Source organism: Hippopotamus amphibius, chromosome 14 (genome assembly GCF_030028045.1).
Source record: "Hippopotamus amphibius kiboko isolate mHipAmp2 chromosome 14, mHipAmp2.hap2, whole genome shotgun sequence".
NCBI classification, from domain to species: Eukaryota; Metazoa; Chordata; class Mammalia; order Artiodactyla; family Hippopotamidae; genus Hippopotamus; species Hippopotamus amphibius.
In genome coordinates, this window is record NC_080199.1 from 75,015,928 (window position 1) to 75,029,155 (window position 13,228).

Here is a 13,228-nt window from a genome sequence, read left to right on the forward strand (position 1 = left end):
ACCTCCCAGTTTGTCTATCTTTCATGCTTAACATCTGTGTACATCATATTCCATCCAGTTGATACTGCCCCAATATCTTCCAATTCTTTGGTATCATGAATTATTACAGTGCAATGAACATACTTGGCTACTTAATTTTTTTCCACTGTAGAATTACCCTAAGGAGAAACACTTAAAAGTATAAATACTGAATCAAAAAATATGGGTAATTTTATAGCTTAATACATACAGTCAAATTGCTTCCCAAAGGACATCAGACAGCATGGATTTGTGAGTTGTACAAATTTACCAGTAACTCCAAATCAAATCAGTGCCTTGCTACTTTAATTCACATTTTTAACTAATGTTACCAAATGTTTTCATACATTTACTTTCATTATTTCCACTTGTGTGAATGCCAGCATATAATCTTTATCAAATCCATATTTATCAGGAGTTGGCAGTAATATTTTAATGAGGTCTTTATAAAGCATAAATATGAATCCTGAGTCCATCAAATAACTTCTCGTTAGGATTTTCACTTTACTTTTGTTAGTTTTTGATGTACGTTTCCTTCTTTTTTCAATAATCCATTAAAATATGTTTAAAACTACTTCTGAAGGCACAGTCTTTCAAACCACTTTACATTCTAATTTCCATCATCATTTCCACCAAACTAATCTATGTAACAATCTCATATCACCAACATGACCATCCATCCCTTTTAATCTATGACGCTCCTTCCAAACTTAAAAAACTCTCATTTTCAGATTTGGGATAAATTTTACCTACTCCTAGTTATTTTATGAAATGAAATAGAATATTCTTCAAATTTTCAGTTATCCTAATATTCACTAGGTAATCTTCATTTAAGATGTCTGGCCATGGCTTATTCCATAGGCTCTACACGTCAGTGATTACTCTAGTTCCACATATTTTTAATTACTGGTGTTTTGATAGTATGGACACTGTTTTCTAAAACCTGGTAGAATTATTCTCCACTCACTGCTCTTAAAAATGTTCCCCCTTAAGAGAAAAAGGCAAATGAATATATAAATCACACCAGATTAACTCAATGATACATAATACAGTCTTGTTCTGTCTTAATGCAGGTTACTGACAATACTCGCTGAAGAGTTTTAAGGAAATTCAAACATGGCAAAATAGTGCTTAAAAATAAAACACCACCATGTTTTACCTGAGGGGTTAGCACACTGTACGCCAACAGTTAAATCATGTGCCACTGTAGGTATTTTCTCCTCTACTTCTTATAATTCAGGGACAATTCAGACCAGGGATCAGCAAATGTTTTCTATAATGGGCCAGATAGTAAGAGTTTTAAATTTCAGGGCCATATACAAGCCTCCGTCTCATATTCTTCTTAGCTGTTTTTAACAATCTTTTAAAAAAGTAAAAATTACTCTTAGTCTGTAGGCTGTACAAAAACAGGCAAAACGATTTGGCCAACAGGCCAGTTTGCCAACCCTTGATTCAGACATAAACTATACACAAAGGCTAGGATATGCTTCTGGAGACCCACTTTCTCTGTAATTCCAAGTAATTCATTAGGAAAATGTATTCCTTCCTTCCTCCGTAAATCGCATGTCTCCTAGCCCTTTCAAAAACACAAAGCTGATCTCTCAAATAAATGTCTAATATCTCTACCTACTTACTTCATCTAATCACCTCTAATTCCCTACGTGTCACAGCTGGGTCTAGTGATACGCCCAGCACTGCATTTGCACTATTATAACACTTGATTAACACCCACAGCTGACAGCAAATGAACTGAGGATGTGCAGGGCACTCAACATGACTCACCATGACTGAGAAGAAAGGAATTCGACTTCAAAAAAGTATTTAAACTCAAAATTATTTGTCTTTCCCACTCATTGCTTTATTTATTATAACAAACTGCACTTGGTAAATAACACAGTGGTGGGGGCGGGGGGGGGGCGCAGCAGTCATTTTGTGACATTTTATCACAACGACAAGATCTACGATGAAAAATTCTGAAATCATTCACGTAGGTGTTAAAAAAAAAAATCCTCCCATTCTAGAAATTGTCATTAAGTAGGTACAGCTAATAACTGTGAATAAAATGTCTGGTATACTACAGCAGAGTACATCTTAATTTCTTAAGTCTCTTCACATTTGTAGAAGATGCAGCTCTATAAATTGTAGATAACAGCATCATGATCTTTAAAAAAGTCCAGATACAAATTACCTTGTTAAGACAGGAAATGATATGACTGAGGTCAATCCAAGGAGCACCTGCTTCTGTCACCTGATGAAAAAGGTGATCCCTAAAGAGTTTCAAGAGATAACGGTCTCCAGTCTCCGACCAGGTAGGATCCTTCTGAAACCTGGGGGAAGGTGATATTTTACGTCAATAACTCATGCCGTATACCACATGTTTATATTTCAGTCTCAAAACTAGTTTAATTTTATTGTTTTCTATAATAAATCAGAAAGATGGGTTTGTGTGTAGTTTTTTTTTTAAATCAGATTTATGTCCAGATTGCCCATAGATTTTTTTAAAAATAACCACACTGAATATGAAAGTATACGAATACTACTTTTCACTTCTCAAGGCAATCACCCCCCTTACACACTCCTATTTTATAATCACTTCCTTATTTAGGCTCCTACCATTAGACAAAATGGGGAAGAAAGCAAATGTCTTTAGATATCTTTAGAAATAGGTTGAAAGAGATTATCCTTTTCCTCCTCTACCCTTAGGTTATAGGGTAGAGAGAGATGGTCAGATACGTGTCTGCTTTACTGGAAGCATAAAATAGGGAAATGTTCAGGAAACAAAATGGGGGGAGATTCTGGTTTCCTACCATTATGTGATGATGTGAAAGTGAGCTGCAAAGAACTGAAAAACTGCCCAGATGATCACTGCTAGTTTTCAGTGACCTACGGCACTTACAGGCTAGTGGGGAAAACAGACATTCAAATAACCAAAGAAAGCTGTAACTGCATGCTTAGAGAATGCTGTTAAGAAAAAGGGATATGGTATAAAACAGAAACATGAATTCACCTGGGAAGCCAAGGAAGGCTTTCCAGGGAAGGAGCGATGTTCTTCCCAGAGGAAGAATGCCCCCTTAGTCAGAGGCATCAGTATTTGGAAAGGACAGAGCAAGGAGCACTTAAGAAACGTAAGAAAGGTCAGTGTGGCTAGACGGGGTTGGGAGAGAAAAGAGAAGAGAAAGCAGAACCGGAGGAGTGCAGAGTAAGGACAAGGAAGGGTAAGAGAAAAGACGGGCAAAAGACAGCACAAGAGGCTAGGAGGAAATTAAAAGGGAAAAAAAGGCAGATCTGAAGCAAGGATAGAAAGGGACAGGTCAGACCATGCAGACTCAGATCACATTTAAAACTTAGGTCTGCATTCTGAGAACAAGGCGGGAAGCCCACCACAATCACGCATCTGGGTTCACACTACAAACAGAAGGTGGAAGATTCTTTTCTGGAGAAACTGACCTGCCCAAGGGAAATAACTGACATCTGGAAGTCTACCAACAACAAACAAAAATCACATGTAACATCATCGTGCTGCTTTATCGCGCAATCCCTGCCCCCACAAGGCACTTCCCACCAGCTTCTAAGGACTGCATTTTTAATATGAATGAACAGCCAAGGATCAGAAATCCTTTGGAGAATAAAACAAAACAAACTATTGTTTCCTATGAGATACTGCAGGAAACAGAATAAAAGTTAAAAGAAAAAAACCCGCTCACTAAAAATCTATAATTGACAATCTCAGAGAAAAGGAATTAAATGCTGTAAGACAGAAACATTCAGAAAGCAGAAAGTTCTTAAAAATTTTAAGTATAAGCAGAAATTCAAAAATTCAAAGGATTAGGAAAAAAACCTTTAATTTTAAACAAAGTAAGTTGAGATTATTGCCTAGAAAGTAAGACAAAAAGGTACAATATAGAAAATAGAATATTAGAAAATCAATTGCGAAGGTCTAACATCTAAGCAATGGGAATTCCAGAATGAGAGAAGAAAAGTTTTCAAAGAAACAGTAAGAATTTCCGAGAACTAAGACATAAACTCCTAAGATTAAAAGGCCCACCTGCTGATTCATCAGAATGAATCAAAAACCCACACCACAGCACATCACTGTGAATTTCTACACATCAGTGATTAAAAAAAAAAAAACCCTAAAAGCCTGGGGGGATGGAGGATTTGGAAAGAAAACGGCTTTGAGTCTGTCTGGAAGTTAAGACAATGGAGCAACACTTCAAACTCTGAAAGAAACTATCGTGACTATTACTTAACTATGTACAAGAGGCACTACTAACACAGTCCTCAAGAGAAATCAAAAGTACAGAAATCAGAACTGAGGAAACATAACTATCGTTATGTGAAGACACAACCATATGCCTGGGAGACCCAAAAGGCTCTACTGAAAAACTATCCAAGCACTGAAGTACCAAGATACAAAATTTACAGAAATCATTTTCATGTACAACAACAAAGAGTCTAAGAAGACGGAATGGGGGTAATTCCCATTTGCAACAGCAACAAGAAAAAACAACGAAGAACAAACTTAGTGTGCTATAACTCTGTAGAGAGCAATGTAAACACGGAAGAATACTAAAGCAGACAGCAGCAAATACAACAACATGCCATTATCTTGGTAAAGATAACTCCACATCTAAAAACACAAATGCTCTTTAAGTTTACTAATAAACTTAATAAAAATATCATAAGGGTTTTTAAAATTTACTTTTAACGAAACAAGCTGATTCTGGAATTTATACAGAAAATTTAAGTTTTAGGAAAACAACAAAAAACAATAAAATGGAGATAAGAGCTAACACTGCTAGATTTTAAAATGTCAATCATTATGATAGTGTGAAAGAGGCGCTGCCTTAATAAACCAGTGGGAAAAGCTAGACTATTCAATAAATAGCCTTTGGACCACTGGGTAGTCATGGGGGGTGGGGGGGGAGTTGGATTCATACCTTATATAAATTCCAAATATATAAAACATTTTAATATGAAAAAAATTGAAACCTTAAGTATTCTAGAAGGAACTGCAAGATCATCTCTTCACAATCTTGGAGTAGAAATGCCCTTCTAACTTTCTTACTATGACTCAAAATCTAAAAGCACAAAAGAAGTTTGATCAATTAGACTACCATAAAAATGTGTTCATGGGAAAAAATTAAGCAGAGTCAAAAGAAAAATGACAAACTTAAAAGAAAATGATCCCAAAGGGTAAAGCTCTCTGGCTCCTGTACATCAAAAAGACAATCCAACTGAAAATAAAAATGGGCAAGGGATCTGGACAGACAGAAAAGGAAATTTAAATGAATCAAAAAGTAGGCAACATGCTCATTATGAACAAATACCAAAGAAACCTGCACTGATATTCAATTTCTCATTTATCAGCTTGTCAAAAAGCCAAATTTTGAAAAAAGTATTGTTGGTGAAAGACTCTCACACACTGTACACTGGTAAATCCTTCTAAGAGCTATCAAATTACTGTCACAAATTACAATGGGTACTGACCTAACAATCACATTCGGACCTATATCTGTGCACAAACAAAATTAAGTGTACATAAGTAGTCCCTGTAGAACTGCTTATATTAGCAGAAGACTGAAAACAACTCAAATGCCCATCAGTAAGGAAGTGGAGAAATCAATTCCAGTGTGTCTACAGGACGGACGGCCCACAGCCTGAACCACGAGGAAACACAGCGCAGCGGTTAGCAGCACGGACTCTGGAATCACCACGCTGTCTGGATCGAATCCTGACTCGTATGTGACCTTGGACAAGGTTTCTAAGCTCTCTATGCCTCAATTTCTCCGTTAAAGGGAACACTAAAAGTACCTGGCATCACAGGGCTGTTATGAGGATTAAGGCAGGTCCTACTTGTGAACTACTGTGTTGAGCATACACTAAACACACCTAAAGAGGAAGACTTCCAAAACACAGTTATGAGAAAAAAAAAAAAAAAACAATAAACAGATCATTATACATGGTTTACAATCTGCAGATACTGAAAAGCTGGGGGGAGGTGGTGATAAGAATACACAGTTGTGACTCGGGAAATATGTACGCGAGACGGGTAAGATAAAAGACTGCTGGGAGGAACCGAGGAGACTGGGGGTGTCAGGTATGAAAGAGAGATTTTGTATTTTTTACTGCAAACCCTTTTCTATTTTATAAGAAATTGGTTCATATAAAATCTATTCAAAAGATTTAATTAATAAAAAGAATTTTCTGAAGACAATCTGAAATTATATGCCCAATCATACCATCAATAAAGTATGAGGTTGAATAAAGATACTTTCAGACTTTCAAAAACTCAAAAAACTCATCTTTCTCAGGAAGCTACAGAAGGATGTGCTTCATTAAATCAAAAGAATAAACCAAGGAAAAAAGCAAGAAACAGCTTATGCAACGTAAAAGGAAGCTCGGGTTCGGAAGTCAAAGTGCGAGCAGGCTTACAGCCAGGAGCCCAGAGAGGAACAGAAGGGCGGAGGCTCCAGGTGCGATTTCTCTAAGGGGGGGGGAAAAAAAGGAACTGATAGCTTACCTATTTTTGACCATATGGAAAGGTGTTTTAGAACTCTGGCAGAGAGTTTGGAAGGAACTGGTGGTAAATATTTTTTCACTTGTTTAATCTCCTATATAAGACAATTATTAACACCAGGAAAACAAAAATCAAAAAACAAAAGAAAAGCAATATAGTCATGGTTTACTATGTGGTGCACCTATAAATAGTATTTACCTTGTTTTAATAATGTCAACACTGAATAAAGATATATGTCAAAATTCATGGGTTAAGCGGTACAATGTGTGTCTCTTTAGCTAAGGGAAAGGGGGTATGAGAGACACAGCTTCATCTTCTACGGGACAAAGTCATTAGCTAAGTTACATATTGAAGAAATATTTAAACACTGAAGGAAAACCAAGAAACAGCACTCTAAGCATATATTTTTAAATAAAAGAGAAAAATGCCAGAAAGAAGCAGCTAAAACTCCTTTTTAAATGCTTCAACATATAGTCATGTTCTCTTCATTTAGAAAAATCATTAGGGAAAATGCTAACTGAATCTTTTAACTCTGAAGAAAGCTAAGTGAACTTAAATTCTGTGGTCAAAAAATTCCCCCAAGCAATGGTATTTATCTATCACCTATCTCTACCAACAGAGGTAACAATCCTGAAACGCAGCTTATCCTATGGTCACAATAGCTACACTGCTGTTCTACCTGTCTTTGACAGTTATGAAGCACAAACATCAACTCTGCTTCCTTCTTGAACATAACATTAACTTACAAACAAGGCAGAACTGAACAACAAATAATGTAAGAAGGTGATGCCTTTTCAATGTCACTGATATGACAGCTATAAGCAATGCACTTTAATAGAAGATAAGAGGTGTGCAACAATCAGAAATTTCTGAAGTATCTAGTTTGACCACGGTAAACTGAACTGAACAGGCTTCAGAAAGGAGACAGGACACAGGCAGTACTGTCAGGCAGAAAACGTTCCCTCGCATGCAAACCACAACAGAGATTTCTAACACAGCATATTTTCTGTTCACGTGTGTGTGTGTGTGTGTGTGTGTGTGTGTGTGTGTGTGTGTGTGTGTGAGAGAGAGAGAGAGAGAGAGAGAGAGAGAGAGAGAGAGAAATCCCAAGGGCAACCACAACCTAGGCTGTGGTGAAGGGCGACACCTCATGGCTAACAATAGGCTTAAGGTCACTTTACATGAGAATTTTTCTTTTTCCAAATAAAACTAGTAAGGATAAGGTATACTCATTCTCGTTATGCAAAATAGTGCCCTTGATGGAAAACATGTTGTAAAATACTGTAAATCCTTACTCCGGCCTCTCATTGATTGTTCCCAATTTTGCTAGAAGCCTAAACAGTCTTCCATTTTGAACCTCCTATAAAACATTTTAAAAAGAGAGAGAATATTAATGTTCCAGCTAACTGAATACGAAAGCAAAAGTTTACAGAACTGGTATCCTTACCGATATTATCTTTAAACAAGAAATCCTAATATCCCCACCTTTTGCTTATACTTTTGAATACATGTCCATTTCATTCAATAGTAATATTCAATGAGATTGTGCAGCTGTCCTTTTTTTTTTATTTTATTGGATTACAGTTGATTTACAATGCTGTGCTAGCTTCAGGTGTACGGCAAACTGATTCAGCTATACATAAGCACATATTCATTCTTTTTCGATTCTTTTCTCATACAGGTTATCACAGAATATGGAGTCAAGTTCCCTGTGCTATACAGCAGGTCCCTGTTGATTACCTATCTTATACAGCAGTGTGAGTACGTTAATCACAAGCTTGTGATTTATTCCTCCCCCACCGCAGGTGTCCATTTTTAAGAACTGTTAAAGTATTTCACCTTAAAAAAAAAAAATCAAGATTGTGTCTCATGACTGTAGCAAAGCCAAGAATGAAAAAGAACAAAACAAATGCCCTGAGGACCTAAGAAATCAAAATACTGAACACTAAAGTCTGGACAAAAATATCTGCAGACAATCTCAGCCAGCTATGTACTATATTCAGCACAGTAATTACTGTTTTGTATCTACTGATACACACAGATGCAGGTGTGCACACACTCCTTCAACTACACACGTTACCTTTGCAAGATCTTCCTCTATGACATCATTTCTCATTTGAGCAGCATCCAACTGAGTATAAAATCGAGCACCAATCATGGGCATGATGTCATTTACACTTCGCATCCTGTTTTGGTCAGTCAACAAATATCTAACCAAAATAGAGAAGGATCACTTGAACGCCAAACACACAATTTACAAAACAACACAACCCACAAGCACACAGGCACTGCTGCCGCCAGCATGTTAGTGTGCGCAATTTCGAAAAATTTTTTTCATGCAAGTTGAGTTCATTTTTAAAGCTTAATAATTATATTTCTTTTCTCTGGAAAACTTTAAGAGCCAATGGAAAAAACTGTAAAAATGTCTCTCTAAATTTTTTACTATTATGAAAATGAGAAAGGAAAGTTGGGTAGAGCTACACTTACCATGTTTCCATTCTCAAACCCTTCTTTACAATAGTGGGAGATAAAAGGATTGTTCTAAACTTTTTTGGAGGGGTGAAATGGGGGTGGTTGTAGGTGGCTGCTCTTCAAAAACAGTTTCTGAAAATAAAACTAGGTCTTCCATTTTGATAAGTCAAACAAGCCTCAGCTTTTTAGGAAGCTGTCTCCTGCTCTGTGACTTCATTTACCAGCTATCATGGTATATTTATTTCTGAGAAATCTTCATGCACCAACACACATCAGAAAAGACCAATTTCTTCTATTACTATAACTAAGGCAGAAAAACATTACACGTTTCAAAAGGCCACCTGTCAGAATACAGTGATTATCAATCACCTATTATTGTTTATTCTGATAGGTAAGCTGTGTCCCAGCCATTCTCATTAAAGCAGCCCCCTACTCCTTCACTCTCTGCTTATCATCCCACCTTGTTCTCTCCACAGGACTCAGCACTATCTGCACGCATCTTATGTGTCTATATGTGTATTAACGCCTCCCACTATAACGGGTGGAAGCCCCAGCAGATGGGGGATTTGCTCATCTTATTCAAAGCAGCTCCAGAGTCTGGCAGACAGCAGGCATTCCTCTGCTGAATGAACGAATGGTCATAAACTCACATGGATAATCTACGTCTTAGCTACTCATCTGTAATCATTGACATATTTGTATCTAACTACTCACACTTAAAGTTATAAGCTATGTGACTTTTGGCGAGTTACTTTACATCCCCAAGCCTCAGTTTTGACATCTCTAAAACGGAGCTAATAATAGTACCTAATTTATAGGGTTATTGGGAGAATTAGGTGAATTAATTCATATCAATTAGTTCAAAAGTGCATGATACATAGCTTACTGCTCTGTAAATTTTAGTTATTCGCTAGTATGAAAGTATGACTTTTTTGTTTATTCATTTCTTTATTGAGGAAAATTTCAAAAATTTATAGGAGGACAGAAAATTGTATAATGAATCCTCATGTACCCATTACCCAGTTTCAATAATTAACTGATGGCCAATTTATTACATTTATATCCTTTACTCTCACTTTTTTAAAAAAGGAAAATTATAACTTGAGATTATTTAAGACATCCTAGGTGTTATAAGCTACGACTAGAAATCACTGCTGCGATAATATATAAAATATTTTTATTTAAAACAGAAATCAACTTATTTGATGATTAAAAGGAACCAGGTAACCACCGGCTTCCAGTGCTCTGTCACAGCAGGACACGTGTGCCAGTGTAACAGAGCGCAGGAGGGCAGCCCCATCCTCCGTCCCTCAGTTCCATACCACAGGGCTAGTCCAGAAAGAAACTGGATCATCCAGGCTACACAGAAAGAGCAGAAGGAACAGCTGGAAGCTAAAAGAGACTGAAAAGGATCAATAAGCTCTAATTGCTTCTAGAACATCATAGAAAAAAATTTCAAAAGAGACTTTCTAGCATCTGTTCTCTCGAATGACTTGTAATAAGGGTTATGGTTGTCCATCCCCTGGAATCCCCGATGTCACACACATCTTAGGCTATTGTGACAGCAGTCCACAGTGAGCTTCTCTCAAGCCAAAATCATTTCAGACCTATACTCAAGGATTCCCTGGAATACAAGACACTGGAGGAGAAGCATAGGGACCCTTCCACACGTGCTTTCTGGAACAGGTGTTTGGGCCACAGAGCATGTGACCAGGCTGCAGGTGAGGTTATTTACGACAGCCTTTACAAAGACACGGATCACTCTGGAGAGCAGCACTGTCTAATAGGACTTTCTGAGATGATGCAAATGTTCTATGCCCACACTGTCCAGTATATTAGCCAGAAGCTACACGCAGCTTCTGAGCTCTTGAAATGTGGCTGTGCAACCAAGGAACTGAATTTTAAAGTCTATTTAATTTTAATTCATTTAAACTTAAAAGGGCATATGCAGCTCGTAGATACCAATGCAGCTACCCTTTGGCCAAATGTTTAAAACATCAATAACTAATTGAAACACACTGGTTTATGAATTTATTCCAAGAAATACATACTTAGCAATAAAAATAAAAAATTAAAAATTAGTTATATTTTGCCTGATTTTAAATAGTAGATACTAAAATAAATAGAAAAACTGTTCAAAGGCCCTCATGAAAAATCTGCCTTCTCTCATATGATTATTACATTAACACTTACAAAATCAGATTCTTCAGGTCAGAGGAGTAGTTGATTGTCACCAGTTCCATGGCTTTCTGTAAATTCTCTCGCTGAATTCCTGCCAAAGAGTTGCAAGCCAAAGCCAACACAACTTTTCCTAATGATATCAGATCTGCTTGCTGACATGAAAGAATAAATATAACTTTTAATTTTTCTTTTATAGGTACAAATTTAATACACTGACACTACTGCCTGCATGGAAAAAGCATCTTTACAAAGAAGCTGAAGAACTCAGCACAAGGTTCTCAGATATTGGCACTCATCAGAGTCACCTGGGAGCTTATTAACAAGACCATTTATGAGCTGCTCCAGGCCAGATTCTCACTTAGGAGGTCTGGGAACAGGCCCAACATATTTAAAGCACCCAGGTAATTCTAATGAAGGTAGTTCTAGGGGTATACTTTAAGAAACATTACTCGAAGCAATTCACATGCCAACTACAGAACTGCTGCTTTAAATTTTCTTTCTAAATTTTTATATTTAAATAGAGCTGATATTCTTACTGTTACAAGACATCTGAGGCTGGTTACCATATAGTTAGTTGCCTTACAGTGATCATTACAATTCACGATAGGCACTTTTCTCATTTTCCACGATGTACAAAATACAGTGAGAGTTTATTTGAAGAAAAGTAATTTATTTCAAACAGTATCAGCTTTACCTGATTTCAGAGTATGTCCCCTGTTCCCTACACATCAACAATGCTGCAAACCTCCATGACATTCCATCTGCTATAGTTTCCAAACAGACAGGTTTTACACTATAAAAGATCTCTGAGCTCTGGAATCACCTGATTTCTTACCCTTTTTTTTGTTTGTTTTTTTTAAAGATTTCCCATTCTGAGGCTTTCCTTCTAAAAGAACTTTTAAAAGACAGCTGGCTGAACTGAGGTAAGTTCTCTATCACCTATTATAACGCCAGGAAACAGAATCGTCACCCCAAGTGCCCCACTGGGCACGTGAACTATTAATGACCATGCCTAGGAGACAATGGAGCCGTTCAGAGTTCAATGAAATCATCTGAACTAATTTATACAGAAAACTTAAATAAATCTTCATAATCTGAGATCTTATCTGAATTATTGGATACATATTTATTTATTCATGGAATAGTGGTTTAGTATAGGAGTTTTCAAACCTAGCTTTACATTAAAATTCACTGCAGGAGCTCAAAAAACAAACAAAAGATCACCCAGTGGCTATTCCTTCATCCTGTTCTGGTGTTATAGGTCTGGGGTAAGATCTATGTATTGGTATTTTTCAAACTTCATAGGAGATTCAGATATGCAGCCAGTGTTGAGAACCACAGGCTTCGTGGAAGTTTATAAACGGTGTATTTGCAAAATCAGGTGAGTATTTCAAGGCAATCACTAATGAAACTTCAGGGCTATATAGCTATCCTTAACAACATTCTACCCAAATAGTAAAGAATAAAAGGAAAACAGACTTCATTATTAAAATAACATTAAAACGTCCAAATTTAAAAACGTATCCAAATCTAGCATCTGTTAACCTGACACTCTGAACCTAAGAGCCAACAATCAGCGGAAACACTGAACAGACAAACAACTTTGAATCTCTTAGGAAACGAGATGCCAAGGATTCGCGTCAGAGAAACGCTGTAAAGCTTCTCTAATGGCAGAGTTGAGAGGCCGGCTGGCGGGAGGGCCAGCAGCAAGGGAAGGAGCACGAATCCTGTGGCATCGTTTCTGCTCTCTGGACGGCTCTGCTGGGGCTCAACTCAGGAAGGTTCCTCTCAGTCATTCTCAAGATCAAGGAAAACATTCCAAGTTATATTAGTGACGTCATGAAAATGCTGATCGAGAGAAATCAGCACACGTAAAAGCTAGCTGTAAATTTCTGCAAGTGTTTCAATCCAATGTCATCAGCAAAGCAAACTTCAGCTTATTATCTGTTACGCATTTCAGCAGCATGTAGCAACACACAGCTTCCCAACCCTAAAACAGTAAAATCTTCGGTTTAGCTCCACCCTGAATGGATGCTA

At 37.1% G+C, this 13,228-nt stretch overlaps 1 protein-coding gene across 3 annotated transcripts in view; it reads right to left on the minus strand.

Moving 5' to 3' along the window:
• PAN3 (poly(A) specific ribonuclease subunit PAN3) overlaps positions 1–13,228 on the minus strand; it is a 112,218-nt gene that overhangs the window by 3,554 nt on the left and 95,436 nt on the right. For all 3 annotated transcript variants that reach the window (XM_057707423.1, XM_057707422.1, XM_057707421.1), the window contains 4 exons: positions 11,204–11,343; positions 8,619–8,748; positions 7,834–7,898; positions 2,207–2,345 (listed from right to left, as the gene is read on the minus strand). In XM_057707423.1, coding sequence (XP_057563406.1) covers positions 2,207–2,345; positions 7,834–7,898; positions 8,619–8,748; positions 11,204–11,343 — 474 coding nt within the window. The remainder of the gene's footprint in view (positions 1–2,206; positions 2,346–7,833; positions 7,899–8,618; positions 8,749–11,203; positions 11,344–13,228) is intronic.